Source organism: Syngnathoides biaculeatus, chromosome 12 (genome assembly GCF_019802595.1).
Source record: "Syngnathoides biaculeatus isolate LvHL_M chromosome 12, ASM1980259v1, whole genome shotgun sequence".
Taxonomy (NCBI): domain Eukaryota; kingdom Metazoa; phylum Chordata; class Actinopteri; order Syngnathiformes; family Syngnathidae; genus Syngnathoides; species Syngnathoides biaculeatus.
In genome coordinates, this window is record NC_084651.1 from 22,545,675 (window position 1) to 22,566,750 (window position 21,076).

At 43.0% G+C, this 21,076-nt stretch overlaps 1 protein-coding gene across 6 annotated transcripts in view; it reads right to left on the reverse strand.

The window, feature by feature from the left end:
- The window catches only part of LOC133510003 (cilia- and flagella-associated protein 46), a 100,571-nt gene that overhangs the window by 31,164 nt on the left and 48,331 nt on the right, over positions 1 to 21,076 (reverse strand). For 4 of the 6 annotated variants that reach the window (XM_061837640.1, XM_061837638.1, XM_061837642.1 and 1 more), the window contains 13 exons: positions 20,197 to 20,362; positions 16,736 to 16,802; positions 16,440 to 16,575; positions 16,172 to 16,355; positions 15,710 to 15,863; positions 15,598 to 15,612; positions 12,765 to 12,988; positions 4,484 to 4,591; positions 4,219 to 4,377; positions 3,587 to 3,735; positions 3,115 to 3,213; positions 2,975 to 3,035; positions 59 to 199 (listed from right to left, as the gene is read on the reverse strand). In XM_061837640.1, coding sequence (XP_061693624.1) covers positions 59 to 199; positions 2,975 to 3,035; positions 3,115 to 3,213; positions 3,587 to 3,735; positions 4,219 to 4,377; positions 4,484 to 4,591; positions 12,765 to 12,988; positions 15,598 to 15,612; positions 15,710 to 15,863; positions 16,172 to 16,355; positions 16,440 to 16,575; positions 16,736 to 16,802; positions 20,197 to 20,362 — 1,663 coding nt within the window. The remainder of the gene's footprint in view (positions 1 to 58; positions 200 to 2,974; positions 3,036 to 3,114; positions 3,214 to 3,586; positions 3,736 to 4,218; positions 4,378 to 4,483; positions 4,592 to 12,764; positions 12,989 to 15,597; positions 15,613 to 15,709; positions 15,864 to 16,171; positions 16,356 to 16,439; positions 16,576 to 16,735; positions 16,803 to 20,196; positions 20,363 to 21,076) is intronic. The other 2 variants (XM_061837639.1, XM_061837641.1) reach the window with 2 other exon arrangements.

Sequence of the window (21,076 nt, forward strand, 5' to 3'; positions counted from 1 at the left end):
AACAAACATTACAACACCTGAACTTGGTCGAACTTAAATAGCAATTCTGTGAACTTACTAATGCAACCAACTGAGCTTCTGCCAGGAGTTGCCTGGCTCCTTGGTACAGTCCCATTCCCAGGCAGACCTCTGCTTTGTCAAGCCAAATATTAAGCTTAAACAGATTTCTCCTCTGTAAATGGGACTCCATATCAGATTTCTATGTAGGGAGAAAGATATGTAAATTTCATATACAGTATACACATTACCATGTTGTTTGAAATCTGATTGATTTTTAAGAATATTGAGCAAGAGAGAGAAATGTGAAATGAATTTCCCCTTATTTGTTCAATCTTCGGTTGATACAATAACATTAGCATCTTTCTCTAATTTCAACCATATTCCAAATTATTACGCATGCAGGATTAACACTGGATATAAAACATCTGCATACACATCCAGCCTTTTTTTTCATCGCTTATCCTCACGAGGGTCGCAGCGAGTGCTGGAAGCTATCCCAGCTGTCAACGGGGAGGAGGCGGGGTACACCCTGAACTGGTTGCCAGCCAATCACAGGGCAGATAGAGACAAAGAGCCGCACCCACGATCACACCTTGGGGCAATTTAGGGTGTCCAATTAATGTTGCATGTTTTTGGAATGTGGGAGGAAACCGGAGTGCCCGGAGGAAACCCACGCAGGCACGGGGAGAGCATGCAAACTCCACACACGTAGGTCTGGGATTTAACCCAGGACCTCAGAACTGTGAGGCCAACGGTTTACCAGCTGCTCCACCGTGCTGCCCATCTGCATACCATTTTATTCAAATACCATGTCTTTGTGATGTAAGAAAAATGAACCAAGTTAGATAATTTCTAAACTTTTTTCACTTTAATGTATGGAGGCCCCGTAGCTCAGTGGTTAGAGCACTGGTTTGGTAAACCAGGGGTTGTGGGTTTGTATCCCACTGGGGCCTCCACTCCCTGAGAAGGGTTGTGTCAGGAAGGGCATCCGGCATAAAAATTGTGCCAAACATACATGTGCGTTCATCTGAGGTGACACAATGTGGCGACGCCGAAAGGGACAAGCCGAAAGAAACTCCTCCTCCTCAATGTATGTATGACGTACAACTAATTTTAAAAGAAAGATTTAATCTTTTCAAGAGGGGAAGTAAAAAACATACATAATGTGGTTGCCCAAGTGTGCAACTGGGATTATGACGTTGTTCAAAATTAACCTTCATACACCATAATCATTTTAAATAGGAGTCAGCACACACTTAAGTCCATTTAAAGTGTCTTTGATCAACTCACAACAAAGTTAAGGTGGTTTAGTTTTCTTGATCAACTCACAATAAAGTTAAGGTGGTTTAGTTTTCTTGACAGACTTGTGGTCACATCCTATGCAGTACATACCACAGAGAAATTCCACAACATCAGAGGAGTCTCATTCTTTAAAAGTATTGTATAAGTCAGAAGCAGCGTGAGAAAGAATTTCCAAGGAATTAAATATACTGTATGAAAATGTGAAAACAGGCATCATCAAGTGAAGAAAATATGGCTCAAGTGTGACATTAGCAAGAACTGGACACACCAAAAATGATGAAAAGACAAGAAAAGTGGTCAAGGGTGTTGCCAGGACAGCAACACTGAAGCTCACTATGAAAAATTATGGAACGCATCGGTTCTTTAGGACATGTGACAAAAATATCTTGTCTTTTTCATATTTCTGGGTTTTGGGGTATAGGGTGACAAGATGCAGGCCTTATCTCACATAGCAATAACATCCGAGCTGGGCTACATTTTGAAAAGACACGCTTGCAATCTTCCAAATGCCTGCAAGTTCAAAATGTGTTAGGGACAAAAGGTATAGCCATGGTTTCATCGCAACCAAGGTGAAACCTTTTATCCATAATTCCAAAAGGTAATAAAGTCACAAGCACTCACCACCAATGAACGCGATAGTACAGTAATAGATGGTGGTGGTGACAGTACATTATTTTGCTTTGGGGCTGTTTTTCTTCAGCTAGAACTGGAGCCGAGGTCAGCTCAAGGTGTTTGGAATTGTGAAAAATTGGAAATAGCAGTCAGAGTGAGTAAAAAACGTTCAGGCCTCTACTAAAGGCACTTTAAATACTCCATATAATGTACCAACAATGTGACTGGTTAATTCTGAATATAGCCCTGGCGGGGATCTCCAGTTTATCAGCACTCATGGTTATCCTCACAAGGGTCGTGGGAGTGATTGGTCAACACAAGACAGATGGTTAACAAGAATAGATGGACAGAACTAACTGAATGAGCACACAAGATGTGAAAAATATTGAACACAGGAAAACATGAAGCAAAACCAAACACAACAAAATATGGACCAGGACATTTAATGTTTTAATACCTTTGGAAGAGAGCTTTTTTTTTGTTTTAAAAATAATTCATTCAGAAACTAATTAACACATATACAGCAAAATGTTTTTGAATTTTCTTCCTTGGACTATCCCACAGTTCCAATATTGTTGAAATTCGTTACATAGTTATAAGCTGTAGTTGTCATAGGTGGAACAATGGAGCAACTGGTTGGAAGCGTTGGCCACACAGTTCTGAGGACTGGGGCTTAAATCACGGCCCTGCCTGTGTGGAGTTTGCAATATTGTACCAGTGCCTCGGTGGGTTTTCTCAGTGCACTCCGGTTTTCTCCCACATGCCAAAAACATGCTTTAATTGGACATTGCCCCTAGATGTAATTGTGAGTGCAACTGTTGTTTGTCTCTATGTGCCCTGCGATTGGCAGGCAACCAGTTCAGGGTGTACCCCGCCTCCTGCTTAATGACAGTTGGGATTGGTTCCAGCACTCCCCGCGACCCTCGTGAGGATAAGAAAATGGATGGATGGATATATGTAGGTGTGTACATATGTGTATGTACGTGTGTATATATAAAATATCACTGTTTGTGAATAGATTTGTGAATTTCCTGTACTGAAGAAAATCTTTTGGGCTGACCTGATTATGTGATTTGTAGAGACGTCTTCTCTCTTGTAAAAGAGTGATTTCTCCATGGCACCTAAAGCATTGCGGTGCAATTTACTATGGGTGAATGAAGCTATATTTATAAAATAAAACACATATTTATTCTTAAATACCTGATTTGTTCTTCTTCAGGCATTTTCATCAGATTCAAGAGACTCTCATGATATGGGGAATGCGTCTCCATACCAAGTTGACAGCAGGTCTTTACTATTCTAATGAGATAAGAAGGGCAGCAAGAGAAATCTGTGACGGCCATGTTTTACATTATGTTTGATGCATAGCATTACCTATTTTGAAAACGAGCCGCCACAAAATAAAAAGGTTTTATTTAAATCTCATCTATAAATTGTTGCCTTATCTATCTATCTATCTATCTATCTATCTATCTATCTATCTATCTATCTATCTATCTATCTATCTATCTATCTATCTATCTATCTATCTATCTATCTATCTATCTATCTATCTATCTATCTATTTAGATCCGCTGTCTTTCATATGTGCCTTTCACCATTTTGACTTATTCAGCTGTCAGTGGAAGGATCTGGTGTCAACCATACAGAAGCAATGTCTCAGTGTTTTCACCTGAGTCTATATAAGTCAGAAAGGCTCCTCCTGTCCAAAAGGTCATGAGCAAATGTCTCAGCTAGGTGCATAACGGGTAGGGTTAGGTGGCCCAGTGAGAGAGAGTGAAGCTCCTTTTCCAGAAGGTCAAGATAAAACAAGCTCTGGGTCTAAAATCAGAGGCAGAAAATAAGTACTGTCATTTCTCATGTATTGTGTGATATACATTTTACCCACCTAAAATTTCAAGTCAATAGTGTACATTTTACATAGCTGTAGGGGAAAATGGGAAAACATCCTGCACATTTAAAAAAAGTAAGCCGGCATCTAGAGGTAATTAAAAAGCAGTACGCTTTCCTTCTAATATGCCACCGCCACCTTGCTGTTATGAAAAAGGTACCGGCTTACACACTTACATCCCAATATGTATGACTACATATGTATACATCGGTAGAAGGGCTTTCCAACTTTGGGGCAGCATATTATACACGGGTGTCCATGATTATACAAAAAATTATGGTATTTTTTTATCATTAAAAATGAAATTACTTTCTTTTCATTGGAGAAATTAATGTGTTGTTACAATCTTAACATCTTACAAGTGGTAGATACAATATGACATTATATGAAAGAGTTACACTAAGTAGCCTTACCGGATTTGTAATGCTGTGAATACTGATGCACTGCGGGTTACAATTTGTTTTGAATGTGTAACGGACCTGCTCAGAGCAAGTGTATTTAACCCAATACTCCAAAGAAGAAGGAAGCGTGAGATCCAAGACAGGTTTGGGATTCACCTGTGGTGGGGTAGGCTGGGCAAGTAGATGAGACACACAAAAATGTATATCATGCTGTGTTTCATCGAAACCATATATCAAAGTAAATCAATCAAATGAGGAAATGTAGTGGTAGGAGTACATCTTTCACTTTTTTGCTTTTGCTCTTGTCTTTTTTGGCCCCAGCAGGAGTGGGAGACTGGCTTTTGGCATGCTCACTTGGAGTTAGAGAAACAACTGCCGTCGACATCTGGAGAGATAAGTAAAGAATTCCAAAGTTTGGCATCATTTGACTAAGAAAAGACTTATTTGTGGGTGGAAATGTGGGGTGCCACAGGGTTTACTCTTAAAGCCAATTCATTCTATTTGTATATAATCTGCCCATTTTCTCATCATATTCTCATAGTTATCCAGATGTATGCATAATCATTATACTAACCCAATAACCTCCTCTTTCATCATCTTAGCAGCTGAGGTTCTCTTAATTGGTCTCACAACTTGCACCTTCACTTGTTGGTTATCTTTTAATTTTAAGTTATTGTCCAAGTAATAAGATTGTCTTATTTGATTTATGGCACCTGGGTCAGATAACCTGTCAGTAAATGGCATGAACAACATTTTCCAAATACAGTGCAAAACATTTATTGCACAGGTGTGCCTTATTCCAGTGTTTCCCAACTGATATTGAGCCAAGACACCCATTTGACATTGGAAAACGAAACAACTACCCAACAAAAATTTCACAAAATGTATAAATACTTGAACAATGATGATCTAGCCTAATTTCATTCACAAATTTAGTTTCTCAGTTTGAAATCTGTGTCTGATAAATTAACTAACTAAATGAAATTAACTAATAGTGAAGAAAATAAGTATTTGAACACCCTGCAATATTGCAAGTTCTCTCACTTAGAAATCATTGAGTGGTCTGAAGTTTTCATCCTAGGCACATGTCCACTGTGCGTGAGATAATCTAAAAAGAAAAATCCAGAAATCACAATGTATGATTTTTTTAACAGTTTATTTGTGTGATACATGTTTTTATTATTGGAAGTGATTTATTTGTAGAACTTATATAACTACAGTGAAGAAAATAAATATTGAACACCCTGCTATATTGCAAGTTCTCCCACTTAGAAAACATGGAAGGGTCTGAAATTTTCATTGGAGGTGCATGTCCACTGTGAGAGAGATAATCTAAAAACAGAAATCCAGAAATCACAGTGTATGATTTTTTTAAATGATTTATTCATGTGATACAGCTGCAATTAAGTATTTGAACACCTGAGAAAACCAATGTTAATATTTGGCACAGTAGCCTTTGTTTGCACTTACAGAGTTCAAACAATTCCTGTAGTTGTTCACCAGGTTTACACACACTGCAGGAGGGATTTTGGCCCACTCCTCCACACAGCTCTTCTCTAGATCAGACAGGTTTCTGTACTGTCACTGATAAACACGCAGTTTCAGCTCCCTCCAAAGATTTTCTATTGGGTTTAAATCTGGAGACTGGCTAGGCCACGCCAGAACCTTGATATGCTTCTTACGGAGCCACTCCTTGGTTTTCCCGGTTGTGTGCTTCGGGTCATTGTCATTTTGAAAGACCCAGCCACGACCCATCTTCAATGCTCTGACCGGGGGAAAGAGGTTGATCCCAAAATCTCCCAATACATGGCCACGGTCATCCTCTCCTTAATATAGTGCAGTTGTCCCATCCCATGCGCAGAAAAACACCCCCAAAGCATGATGCTACTACCCCCATGCTTCACAGTAGGGATGGTGTTCTTAGGATGGAACTCATCATTCGTCTTCCTCCAAACACAGTTAGTGGAATTATGACCAAAACGTTCAATTTTTGGTCTCATCTGAACACAAAACTTTCTCCCACGACTCCTCTGTATCCTCCAAATGGTCATTGGCAAACTTAAGACAGCCCTTGACATCTGCTCATTTAGGCAGGGCAACCTTCCGTGCCATGAATGATTTCAAACCATGATGTCTTAGTGTATTACCAACAGCCACCTTGGAAACGGTGGTCCCAGCTCTTTTCAAGTCATTGACCAAGTCCTGCTGTGTAGTCCTGGGCTGATTCCTCACCTTTCTAAGGACCCCACGAGGTGATATGTTGCATGGGGATCCACTCCGATTGAGATTGACCATCATGTTTAGCTTCTTCCATTTTCTAATGATTGCTCCAAGAGTGGACCCATTTTCACCAAGCTGCTTGGCAATTTCTCCGTAGCTCTTTCCAGCCGTGTGGAGTTGTACAGTTTTGTCTCTCGTGTCTTTGGACAGCTCTTTGGTCTTGGCCATGTTACAAGTTTGAGTCTGACTGATTGTATGGGTGGACAGGTGTCTTTATGCAGCTAACGACCTCACACAGGTGCATCTGATTCAGGATAAAAAATGGAGTGGAGGTGGACTTTTAAAGGCGGACTAACAGGTCCTTGAGGGTCAGAATTGTAGCTGATAGGTGTTCAAATATTATTTTGCAGCTGCATCACACTAATAAATTGTTAAAAAATCTTACATTGTTATTTGTTGATTTTTCTTTTTAGATTATGTCTCACACAGTGGACATGCACCTACAATGAAAATTTCAGACCCCTCCATGATTTCTAAGTGGGAGAAGTTCCAATATACCAGGGTATTCAAATACTTTGTACATCATCCCACAAGGTAAGTGGTTGCAGATTCATTTCCACATATATCAAGAAGTTTCCCAAGATACATTTTGTATTTATTGCATTACGTATGCCTCAAAGATATTTAAAAAGGGGGTTTCTGTCGGGTGCATGATAACATTGGTGGCTGCAGTGTGAGCAGTCATGGACCGTGGCCATTGTCTGCCTCATGAGGTCCTCAGTCACAGAATGTGGGTCTTCTTACACCACTACACTGGGACTCTGTGCCATTATCCTGTGACTGCAGTTGCCCCCCCCCCCCCAACCCCAGTCTGGTGGATCCAGGCCACCAAACGCGAGGCGTCCGGGTGGACAGGTCAGGAGGACGACCCGGACGCCAAGCACCAAGATCCCTACGGGGTGATTTGGGTGGACGACCACAGTGAGGAACCAAACGGCGAAGCACGAACCAGACCAAGGCAGGCAACTGCTCTGGACGAGGACCTCCCACGCTGTGGTTGCGAGATGACCAGGGATTGGTCGCCGCTGAGTCTTGGTCAGAAGGCAGCCGTGGATTGGTCACCTACGAGGCCAGGTCATGAAGTGGCTGGGATCCATCAGGAGCGAAGAGGATGATCGAGAGAAGGACCAAAGCCATGACCGCCACCATCACAGCCATCCCGAAGTCTCTCCAGCTCCAGGGTGGCTCATCAGAACTCCCCAGCTCCTGTTGCCATTGAGACAGGGGCTTGGGACGGCCGTGGACCGGTCGCCGCTGGTACTCCTGGACAGGAGCGTGAGGCGGCTGGGGAACCATCGCCACCTCCTGGACGGGAACATGAGAAGGTGGCGGCAGCAGCATCACCACCTCCTCCTGGATGGGAATGTGAGAAGGCGGCGGCAGCAGCATCACCATCTCCTCCTGGACGGGAACGTGAGAAGGGGGCGGCGCCATCGCCACCTCCTTCTGGACGGGAAAGTGAGAAGGCTGCGGCGTCCTCGCCACCTCCTCCTGGACGATAACGTGAGAAGGCGGCGGCAGCGCCACCATCGCCACCTCCTCCTGGACAGCAACATGAGACGGTGGCGTCAGCGCCACCTCCTCCTGGAAAGCAACTGAGAAGGCGGCGGCAGCGCCACAATCGCCACCTCCTCCAGGACAGCAACATGAGAAGCCAGTGGCACCATCCCCACCCCCTGGACGGGAACGTATGGGCGTGCCCGTCGCCGACGAAGCAGGAGCGTGGAGCGGCCACGGGCCGGACGCCACCGGTACTTGTGGACACGGACGAGAAGCGGCTGCGGAGACGTCGCCACCTCCTGGACAGCAACGTGAGGTGGCGGATCGGTCTCCACTGCCACTTGAGCTCTGCTCGAAACAGCCAAAACTTCGACGTGGGAATGGCGAGGAGGCGGATCCGTTCCCACAGCTACGTGGGAATGGCGGGGAGGCGGATCCGTTCTCACTGTCACGTGTGCTTGCAGTGCATTCGTTGATACAGCAACGTGGGCGTGGCGTGGTGGCGGATCTGTTTCCACCGCGACGTGAACGAGAGTAGGCAGAGAGTCAGTCGAAACTGACACGTGGGCGTGTCTCGGGAGCGGGTCTCTTCCAACTGCCGCGTGAGCATGAGTCAGAAATGAGTCCGTTGAAACCGCAACGTGGGCGTGTCGAGGTGGCGGATCAGTTCCCTCTGCAACGTGCGCCTGGCTTGGTAGCGGATCAGTTGCCACTACCGCGTGAGCAAGAGTCAGTAACGAGTCCGTCGGAACTGTAACGTGGGCGTGTCGAGGTGGTGGACCCGTTCCCACTGCAACGTGCGCTTGGCGAGGTGGCGGATCCGTTCCCACTGCAGCATGAATCTGCGTCAGCAGCGAGTCAGTAGTAGTCGCAACGTCAGTGTAGCTCGGCTGGTTCTTCAATCCTTGCTGAACCTGGGCCGCGAGAGCCGCCAATTCGGCACTCTGCCGCTCTATCTCAGCCCACATTTCGCGGCTCCTTCTCCCTCTGGGCTGGAAGCTTCACCACCAGCCGCGGGTCTGCCAGTTTCACCTTTGCCGGCGTCTTTGTTGACGCGCAGCGGGAGGCACAAGGGAGCGAACGGCCTGGGCATCTCCTCTGGCCGCCACGCGGAGGTCCCGGGTAGATGGCCAAGCGGGTTCCCACAAACGGGTTTGTGTACTCGGACCTACCGGGCGAAGACGCTCGGTGCTGGAAACGCGGGGAGTTGAAGCGAACTGACTGGGATGAAAGATCGGTCGAAGAGATTCATAATCAAAATAATCTGAGTCGTACTCAGGCAGCTGGTCATATAAATCAAGGTCCTCCTCATAGTCCGAAAAATCAGAGTCCAAAAGAATATGCGGTGCTGGATGGGTCGTGGTCGGGACGTATTCATAGCTCGCCGGCGTAGCATATGACACGGAAGCGGAGGAAGTCATGGAGCCTACCCGGATCGTCGGTCTACCTTGCGTCGGTCCCGGTGACGCCGGGTCTTTCCTGCTGGGTCCTGTTTTGGCCAGATCGTTCTGTCACGACCTATCAGAATGGAGGTAGGACCCAAATGCAGGATTCGGGAGATGCAAGGTAGTTCGGGGAAAAACGTTTTTTCTTCGAAGGTCGGGGATCGAGCAGTCAGGTGCAGCACCGGTAGTTGGGACATTGGGCGTAGAGAGCAGGTCAGCGGGCAGGCAGGAGTCGGTACACGGGAGAATGAGCAAAGCAGGCAGAAGTATCAAGGGAGTCGGGCTTACAGGGTCGGTCGGAGAACAGGCAAAGATCGGTACACACGGGTTGACGATCAGGGATACTAGAGTGCTGGAATGGGACATGAACCTCAATGATCTGGCGGAGAACCAGTCGTCACCGGGGTCCTATATATACACAGGGGATAATCAACCCACATGAGGCGCAGGTGTGTGCCTACCAATTAGCGCAGCCACGCAAGCACCCGCACAGCCCGGGCTGGAGCAGCAGGATCATGACAAATTCCATTTAAAAAGTGAAAATTTAATCCATTATAGATTAAGGGCCCCCAATTTAAACAATTTTAATTATTTGTTTATTTTCACATAATTTTGAGTTTCTAGCTCATTAAACTCACAAAATCAGGAATTAAAAAAAATAATACTATGAAGAACTCGGGCTAAATATTGTTGGCCATAAATATTGTAAATTGAGTGTCACACAGTTATCATCTACTAAATCGAAAGCACCTGCACACCTTTTCCCGGGTTAAATTTCTTCACTTAGGTTCAATTGTCCCAATTGGGTTGAATATGGGGCAGACTTCAGACTTGACTACGAGCCAGAAGACCATCATTCATACCTTCTATTAGTAAGCCAGAAATGTTCAAAGCTCAGAAAGCTAGCCGTTCACAGAGTGCGGTGTGCAAGAATATCAATAGAATGACAAAGTGTGGCAGAAGAGCATGCACTTGTACAAGATATGACCGTGGGCTTCATCGGGTTATCAAATGACGATTCAAGAAACTAGCAGACAGCCACAAAGCCTGGAATGAGGCAGGAGTCACAGCTTCAAAAACCAACACATTCAGGCATATTGGGGAGATCGGCTACAAATGTTGGGTTCCTTGGTTCAAGCTACTTCAGACCTTGACCCAACATAGGAATTATCTCAACTGGGCCAAGGAGAAGAAGGATTGAACTGTTGGGCAGTGGTCCATGATACTCTAATTCTGATAAAAGTAAAGTGTGTCTGTGTCATTTAGGAATCAAGGTCCAAAGGTTTGGAGCAAGATAGGTGAGGTACATAACCCAAGCTCCTTGAGGTCCGGTGAGAAATACCCACATTCAGTTATGATTTGGTGTGCAATTTCCAATGGAGGTGAGGGTAAACTCTGCTTTCTTAAATCCAAGGTCACCACAACAGTCTACCAGAAGTTTGAGATGACTTCCTGATTCCTTCTGCTGAAGATCTGTATGGAAATGCCAGACGCTGACTGTTTTGTGACACCCAATGACCACCACCATAACGTAAAAGTGGCCTTTTAATGTGGGCACCGTTTAAGGCAAATAATCATGCTGTCTAACCAGCATCATTATATGCCATATTTGTGAGGTGGATGGATAATCTCAGCAAAGGAGAATTGACCCCTCCATAGAAATTGCGCAATCCGCGTCACTGACCAATCAGAGGCCAGAGATCTGCATAAACCACACCCCTTTTTTGGACCCGAAGTTTTCTCAGACAACGCTGGATGGTCCAGTATAGCTTCTGTTGGCGTTTTATCGCGTATTTGGGTTCTTTAACAATAGATATGGTTAAGAGGTGTAATCACGGACTTTATAATAGTGACGACAGGTATCCTGAAAGGCTAGTTGGTGGAGTTCAATTCGTACCCTTTCCAAAACGGACCCAGTATGAAAAATGTCTTTGATGGATCAAACTTTGTGGAAGACCGCATCATCAACTGAATCCATCTAAAATCAACCGGAACAGAAGACCGAGTACGAAAAATGTCTTTGATGGATAAAACTTTGTGGAAGACCGCATGATCAACTGAATCCATCAACCGGAACAGATATGTTTGCACGAAGGTAAGTCCTTTATTTGATTTTCAATACATGTCTCATATAAATGAATTAGCAGTTCTTCGCTTGCATAACATAGCTACGTGTGAATGATTGACACACTTGATCTGTGTTGAGCGATATTTTGCGATGATCTGACTGCACAAACATGTCCCTTTGTTCGCGGCTACGATAAACCGGACTGTGTTAGCACGAAGGTATGCTCTATATTTGATTTTCAATACATGTCTCATATAAATGAATTAGCAGTTCTTCGATTGCATAATATATCTACGTGTGAATGATTGACACACTTGATCTGTGTTGAGCGATATTTTGCGATGATCTGACTGCACAAACGTGTCTCTGTTCGGCGGCTAGGGAGCTAAGCTAAACCGGACTAGCAGTCCTAAAAGCCTTCTACATGCACCGAGACACCAAGACTGAAGCAAGGATGTTTGAGGACACTAAAGTAGTGATTGTTGTACTTGGTCGGGACTTACGTTGGTTCGGCACTAATTCAAGAATAATTATTGAAGGGAGCATGTGACGTTACACAAAGAAAACGAGAGAAACAACTCGTAAATCAAGCCTCGCCTTCTTCTTTTCCTTCATACGGTGGTTCACAAACGGCTATACAGATACACATACAGATTCTGCACACAAGTGTGATATGTAACACGAAAATGGGAAACTGTCAATGACGAATTCGTCTTTGGGTTATAATACATTATATTATGTGGCTTTTCGGTCTTCCTCTGACTCTGGAAAGATCTCGCTCTAATATTAATGGTTTCTCCGTCGATATGCATGGAAATACCATTGAAATACCCCTCGCTGAAATACTTGAAGCCCTGCTCTCTGCTTTTCAATGATATTTCACTAAGAATGCGAGTGAGAAATCAGCCGGTAAATCGGACAGTTTCGCTCTATTCTTTTCTTCCTGCGCCGATATTTTTGCTAATTGTTTGTCTGACGTCAGCGCACGTGGCGTGACGTCACTTCAGGAGGTGTGGTTAAGTGCCCTGTACGGAGGGGTCAGTTGCACACTGACACAGATTTGGAGATTTGTGAACAATATGAGAGAACTACTCCGTGCCTTTTGTGTATGTATGAAGTCTTACATCATTGAGTTAAGATCATGAAGATTAGTAGCACAAAATTAAGTGTATTTATATTTTTTATTCAGTATATCTTACCGTCCATTGACCTTCTATTAATTTGTTTTAAAAAGTGTTTAATGAAGCAAACATTTATTCCCTCACCTGCCATATTTGAAGTACAAAGTCATATGCTCGAAGCAGGTTAAACTGGTGCTCGGGTGAATTCCTGTCTGCCATAACAGCAAGCAGAGTGTGTGCTTGTACCAAGCTGTCAAGGCGTTGCACCTCCCTCAGACTGGACACACTCTGTGTAAATGACAGTCCCTGAACAACAGCCAGAGTTTCACATTTCACTGAATCTGTATCCATCTTCTGAGACTCCACATCTATAGAGGAAAGTCACAAATTCCAATGGGGAGTTGTCTCACAGAGAGAGCAAGGATATACAGAGACTACTTGACAGAACGGGAGGAAGATAGAGGTGTGGGGAAACCTGTAAATCCAATGACATCCACACTGGTACATACAGTGTTTACAAAAAATAATTCACAGTGGTACATATTTACAAAAACTAAATTAGCAGTAAGCAAGCAAGTAAATGCGTACTTACAAGACAAGCAACAAAATGTTGATACAACATATTTTCTTTAGGCTTTTAGCCGCAGAGGAACACTATTAACAAACAAACTGGAGGATGTCAAGAAAAACCTGGGTGTCTTTTTTTCTCCCATAACAAACTATTAAACACCCAAAAAAACACTTAATGAAAATATCAAAAACATCCAAAATTTTGAATCTATTTCTTGACATAATTTGTAGGCTCCCAAAAACTTGTTCTTTCCCAAATGACAAGAGCTGCTCCTAAAATACTTTATATGTACAAAACCAGCTTATTGCAGCCATCTAATGCAGTCAGTCCAGAATTTGAATCCACCAGTTGTAATGGAATGGAAAAAAATCCATGACACCATTTCATCCATCATCCATCAACCATCCATCCATCCATCCATCCATCCATCCATCCATCCATCCGTCCATTTTCTTACCTGCTTTTCCTCACAAGGGTCGCTGGAGTGCTGGAGCCAATCCCAGCCCTCATCGGATGGAAGGCAGGGTACACCCTGAACTAGTTGCAAGCCAATTGCAAGGCACATGGAGACAGACACTCACAATCACACCATAGGATAATTTAGAGTCTCCAATGAATTCATGTTTTGGGGATGTGGGAGGAAACCGGAGTGTCCGGAGAAAACCCATGCAAGCACAGAGAGAACATGCAAACACCACACAGCCGGGGCAGGGATGAGAACTCCGGTCCTCATAACTGTGAGGCCAATGCTCAAACCTGTGCCACCCGATACTTGTTTTCCTTTCTGCTTGTCCTGATTAAGGGTTGCCACAGCATGTCATCTTTTTCCATCTAAGCCTATCTTGTGCATCCTCCTCACTGACACAGTTTTCATGTCCTCCCTTCATAGATACATGAACCTTTTGTTTGGTCTTCCTCTCACTCTTTTGCCTGGCAGCCACATACTCAGCACCCTTCTACCAATATACTCACTCTCTCACCTCTGGAGATGTCCAAACCATCGAAGTGTGCTCTCTCGAACCTTGTCTCCAAAACATCCAACTTTGACTGTCCCTCTCGTGAGCTCATTTCTAATCCTATCCAACCTGCTCACTCCGAGTGAGAACCTCAATATGTTCATTTCTGCTACCTCCAGTTCTGTTTCCTGTTGTTTCTTCAGTGTCACCGTCTCTAATCCGTACATAATGGTCGGCCTCACCACTGTTTTATAGACTTTGCCCTTCATCCTAGCGGGGACTCTTCTGTCACATAACACACCAGACACCTTCCGCCAGCTGTTCCAACCTGCTTGGACCCGTTTCTTCACTTCCTTACCACGTTCTACCCCGCTTAGACCCGTTTCTTCACTTCCTTACCACACTCTCCATTGGTCTGTATTGTTGACCCCATGTATTCGTCCAACCTTGCTATCTCTTCTCCCTGGAGCTTCACTCTTCCCCCACCGCCCCTCTCATTCATGCACATATATTCTGTTTTACTTCGGCTAATCTTCATTCCTCTTCCTTCCAGTGCGTGCTTCCATCTTTCTAATTTTTCCTCCACCTGCTCCCTGCTTTCACTGCAGATCTCAATATCATCTGCGAACATCATGGTCCAAGGGAAATCTAATCTTACCTCATCTGTTAGACTCTCCATTACTACCTTAAATTCTTCTGACACATCCACGGCACATCTCACCACTGTTCTGCTTCCCTCATACATGTTCTGTACTATTCTAACATATTTCTCCGCCACACCAGACTTGCGCATGCAGTACCACAGTTCCTCTCTTGGTATTCTGAAATAGGCTTTCTTTAGGTCTACAAAGACGCAATGTAGCTCCTTCTGACCTTCTCTGTACTTTTCCACAAGCATCCTCAAGGCAAATAGTGCATCTGTGGTACTCTTTCGAGGCATTAAACCATACTGTTGCTCGCAGATACTTACTTCTGACCTGAGTCTACCGTCCAGTACGCTTTCCCATAACTTCATTGTGTGGCTCATCATCTTTATTCCTCTATAGTTTCCACAGCTCTGAACATTGCCTTTGTTCTTAAAAATGGGGACTAGCGCACTTTTCTTCCACTACTCTGGCCTCTTCTTTCTCGCTAGTATTCTATTGAATAAGTTGGTCAAAAACACCACAGCCACCTCACCAAATTGCTTCCATACCTCCACTTGTAAGTCATCAGGACCAAATGTCTTTCCATTTTTCATCCTGTTCAGTGCCTTTCTAATTTTTCCCTTGACTAATCATTGCCACTTCCTGGTCATGCACGCTTGCCTTTTCTTTTCTTCCCTTTCTCCCATTTTCTTCATTTATTAACTTCTCGAAGTACTCTTTCCATCTTATTAGCACATAATTGCCATCAGTCAACATATTTCTATATATCCACCATAATATTAGTAGAGAAAAAGTACACTCACCTGACACAGGTACAGCTATGCAAATGAAAGCCAAAAAGAGTAACAAAATTCAACAAATCAACAAGTTTAAGGGTAAAATTAATCGTGAGCAAGGTGAGTCACCAAGTTGTACCTGATTTTTCTGATTGCTCTGTTTCTAAATGTAGAAGAATATCAATTGCCCACTGGACCTGGTGTTGTGCCTCCTCTGTAGACAAGTTGTGACAGTACAGCCATGCTCCAAATGCAAGCAGGAAGCCAACTTTTTGAGACTGATTTTCTTCAGACTTCAATATCATCACGTACACACAATGTAAAATAAAGAAAAGAGAAAACACATGCAATCATCATTGTTCTTTTACTACAGCCTCGTAAAATAGCTGTAATGATATCATTATTCCACAAGATGGTGGCAAGACGTTGTCTTTTTATTTTTTTTTTTTATGGAGACCAAGCACCAGTATTTCTAACAGAGCTAAGAAATCATGTTTTTATGGACCCTAGAGACTGAACTTAAAATAAATGTTTTGATCAGTACTAAAATCTGTAACAAAATAATAAAATAAATGTCCTGCAGAAGACAGCCTTTACTTACCATTAGAGAGGTGACTGATTTCTGATAGCAGGTCAGCTGCTGTGTTACATTGCAAGAACACAGTGCTGCCTTGTGCCACATTAACGAACAGTTCTGCTCTTCTTTGCCTTGTAAAGTCTGCATGTCCATCAATACGCTTTCCCCTAGCCGAGCCTTCATTTGTATGCGATATTTCAGCAGAAGTCTTTGAAATACAGATAATAAATGATCAGGTTTGTGATGTATTCTGAGTTTATTTAGTATTATTTATATATTAGTTTTCACTTACAATCTGTGTTTAGTACCAGGCATATCCCGAACAGCATTATCCAACAGCTGCAATGCACCATTGCAATCTGTTCTATCAATGTATATTTGAAGCAGCAGACAGTACATCGATGATCTCAGGGTTAGAACTTCTTCATCTGCTCAGAAGCACACACACATATACAGAGGAGAAGAAAATCAAGGCTGAAATGTAAGTTTAGAAAGTATGTTTGATTCACATTAATCACATTATTCGAAGCTCTTCCAAAAATACGATTCATATAAAATGAACGATGTCAGGAAGCATGTAGCTCTTACTTTGTGCTTCGGGTTTAGAACTCCCAAGAGGAACTCCTTTCTGCAAATGTTTCACTTTGTCCTGTTTCTGGAATAGTAAAAGGGAAAAAAATTAGTACTACAGTGGAATTTTGGGAGAAATATGGTTTGATTAGCACAAATTGACACTTTCCTATATTTGACTTATTTGTACTGAGTCTTTTTCAGTTTTTTTTTTGTTTTTTTCATACATGCTTGTTTCCGTGACTGTTTTACTACATTGCACCATATATATAATCAAACTCTAAATTGCCCATAGAGGTGAAGGTGTGAATGGTCGTTTGAATAGACAGCGGGTGAAATATTTAACACCTCACCATTTTTCACATTAAATACATTTCCCAAGGTGATATAGACATGAAAATGTAATTTCATCAAATATTGGGAAGCGCCCAAGTAATCCATACACACAAAAAATGTAGAAAAAAAGGTTCGGAAATTGTGAAGATTCATGTAAAATGAATATTGAATACGCCAATTGGTATTTATTCAATACTTTGTACAAAAGCCTTTGTTTCCAAAGACAGGTTCAAGATGCATCCTGTATGGAAAAACTCATCACATGCATTGTTCTAGTGTGATTTTGCCTTATTCGTCCACACAAGCAGTCTTCAAACCTTGAAGGTTCCATGGGCCTCTTTTATGGACCTCGAGTTTCATTTCATTCCAGAGATTTTTGATTGTATTCAACTCTGGTGATTCATCAACTTCTAGTAAATTTACTCTTTTGTCTTTTAAACCAATTGAATTTCCCTGGCAGTAGCTTTTGGATCATGACCATGTTGAAATGTCTACCATCGTTTAATTTTTACTATCCTCGTAGATGGCAGCACGTTTTTGTCAAGAATGTCTCGTCACAATTGACCATGTATACTTCCTTCGATAATGTGACATTTACCAGTACCATTTGCTGAAAAGCAGCCCCACACCATCATGCTCCCACCGCCGAACCTCACTGCTGGTAAAGTGTTTTGCGATGTAGAGTGGAATTCCTTCTCCAAACGTGGTGTGCACTATGTCATCAAAAGAGTTCAATTTTGCTCTCATTCGACTTCTATTTTGCTCTCATTCGAATTCAATACATTCTCCTAGTATTTACCTGGCTAGTACAAATATTGTTCAGCAAACTTTAGATGAGCTTTGACATACGCTTTTACAGCAATCGGGTCTTGTGTAGTGAGAATGCACGCATGCCATGGCAGCGGAGGTATATTACTTGTTTTGCTAATTGCGGGTCTTTTTGAAGCTCTCCATGGATGTTCCTCGGCTCTTGGACAAGTCTTCTGATTATTCTTTGCACACTGTCAAAAATCTTGTGACAATTGAGGCACATTTATGGTGCGATGATTGGCTTACCATTTATGTATTGTGGTCCCTACCATACTCACTGGAACGTTCAGAATCTTAGATATGCACTTGTAACAATCCCATTCTTATGTTTTGCAAAAATGTTTTGCCATGGTCTAGACACTGCTGTGGCTGTGTTCTTACCCATCATGAGATGTCTCTTGACACCTCGGAAATGAGACCTTTTTGTCGGCCATGAATATGCTGATATGCATTTGCACTGACAAAGGTCTGAATGACTGTTTGATTATTGAGAAATTTTAGGTGTTGCTTTGGCTTTACATGCCTTTTGGTACCTCCCTTTCGTCATGTGTTCAATAATTTTTCCCTGTTCTGAGTTATTTTATTCTACCAGTATTTTCTTTATGTGTATGGATTACTTAGCATATGTGGAAGTATACTTTGTGAGAAAATGGTGATTTGTTAAATACTTATTTCAGCCACTTTTTGTGCCCTGCAATTGGCTGGCGACAAGTTAATGGCCCATAGTCAGCTGGGACATGACCCAGCATCGCTGCGACCTTAGTGACAATAAGTTGCTCAGAAAGTATGTAATGGATGGAATGTATATATCCATCCATTTTCTGAGACATTTATCCTCACAAAGGTCACAGGAGTGCTGGACCCTATCCCAGCTATCATCGGGCAGGAGGCGGGGTCCACCTTGAACTGGTTGCCAGCCAATCACAGCGCCCATAGAGACAAACAACAGTTACACCCACAATCACACCTAAGGGCAATTTAGAGTCTCCAATTATTGCATGATTTTTGGTATGTCGGAAGAAACCCGAGAGCCCGGAGAAGACCACACAGGCGGAGGGAGAACACGCAAACTCCATATAGGCAGTGCTGGGATTCGAACGCCAGTTCTCAGAACTGTGAGGCAGACCCTCTAATCTAGGGGTGTCAAGACTAATTTTTGTAGTGTAGAAGTTTGTAGTTGGGGTTTCTCTCAGAGAGCCGTTCTGACTCCCAAATCACATAAATATTGAACCGCCAGCTTCCGTATTATATTGTCAACAAATTATTACTTTTGAACTCAAAAGTCAAGGGTAATACTTTTGTTCAAGTTACGATACTGTAAAAAGGGGAATGAAAAATGGTAGACAGATAGATAGAGAGAGAGAGAGAGAGAGAGAGAGAGAGAGAGAGAGAGAGAGAGAGAGAGAGAGAGAGAGAGAGAGAGAGAGAGATAGATAGATAGATAGATAGATAGATAGATAGATAGATAGATAGATAGATAGATAGATAGATAGATAGATAGATAAGATAGTCGGGTAACGGGGGTATGCTTTAGCAGGGACGCCCAGAATTCCCACTCCGCAGCCACATCATCCTGCACTTTCGGATGGATCCCAAGGCCAGGAGAGTGTGTCCTGGGCCCTCCCCAATGTCTCTTCCCGGTGGAATGTGCCTGGAACACTTCAACAGGGAGGCGTCCATGAGGCATCCAAATCAGATTCCCTAGCCACCTCTTTTGGATCCTCTCAATGTGGGAAAAACAGCGGCTCTGCCACTCCATTTCACTATTCATTATTTCATGAATAATAAATTGTTTTGGAGCCCGCCCACCTAACAATGACTGGTTAGAGTATCTGGCTCACAGTTCTGAGGACCGAGGCTCAAATCCAGGCCCCTTCCCAGCGTGGGTTTTCTCTGGGTACTCCAGTTTCCTCCCACAACCTAAAAACATGCATTATTTTAAGACATAAATTGCCCGTAGGTGTGAATGTGAGTGCGAATGGTTGTTTGTATATGTGTGCCCTCCGATTGGCCAGAAACCAGTGCAGGGTGTGCATCGCCTCCTGCCTGAAGATATCTCGGATAGGCTCCAGCATTCCCGCGACTCCTTGAAAGGATAAGCGGCTGAGATAATGGATGGATGGATAGTTTTGAGCCCTACTGTCTGTATACTCAGATCAAGTGTACTCAGATCAATATGACGGAAGGCAATTTAATTTGAAAAAAAAAATACTGGTATTTACAAAAATACTGGCTGTAAAAATCTGCAACAGAATCTTCTCAAACAAATTCCCACCATGTAAAATAATTGTATTGTTGCAGGTGTCAGTGTGGTGAAAGAGAAACATTCATACATTTGTATGTTTGGGATACGTTTGGAGGAGGGCATTGAGAATCGCCTCCAAGGGCTCTTTGAACTGGTGTCTTTCCTCGGGTGAATTTGTCAGAGGGAGGCAATTGTTCCAGTAATGTCTAGCAGCTGTAAAACATAGTTCTGGATGCCCAGCCTTTTGTGCATACCTGTGAGGAGAATAATAAAATATAACATTTCTCATCAATGGAAGATGGGGTAACTGAATAAGAATTCTCAAACAAGTGGACTAGAGGTGGTAAATCATCACATACAGTACATTTCGACCATGCCATAACTTTTGTTTTCCCTGTTTGATGAAATTTGAGTCAATTATAGTTATACAGTATGAACATAGAAATAAAGTGCAGAGTCTCATCTTTGATTTGAGGGTTTCAACATATCAACCTGCAAACTCAGGTACCACCATCACCAAAGGAAATTGGACATTTGACTCAAAAGCCATTTCATGGGCAGGTTTGGCAATTTTCCTCAGAAGGTTTGTTGTCAGGGGAACATACAATCAAAGGAGCTCTCCATGCAGGTGAAAAAAATACATTCCTACGCTGCAAAAAAAAAAAAGGCCACAGAATTGGTATAATAGGGGTTGCAAAATCTATTGTTGGGTACATTCTTTGAATGGAAAAAAAAAACATCTGGTTTGGTTGGCTCAATTAGCCTTCACTTAAAAAAAATCCACAAGTGCTCGCACAGTCTTGGAAGAACAATCTTTGGACAGATGCATCCAAGCTCTACCTCTTTCAGAATGATGGCAAGAAAAAACATACAAGCAAAGTATGGAAAATGCATGGTTCACCTCATGAGCCCAAGTTTACCACACTATTTGTAAAAGATGGCAGAGGTAGTGTGATGGTTTGCAGGGC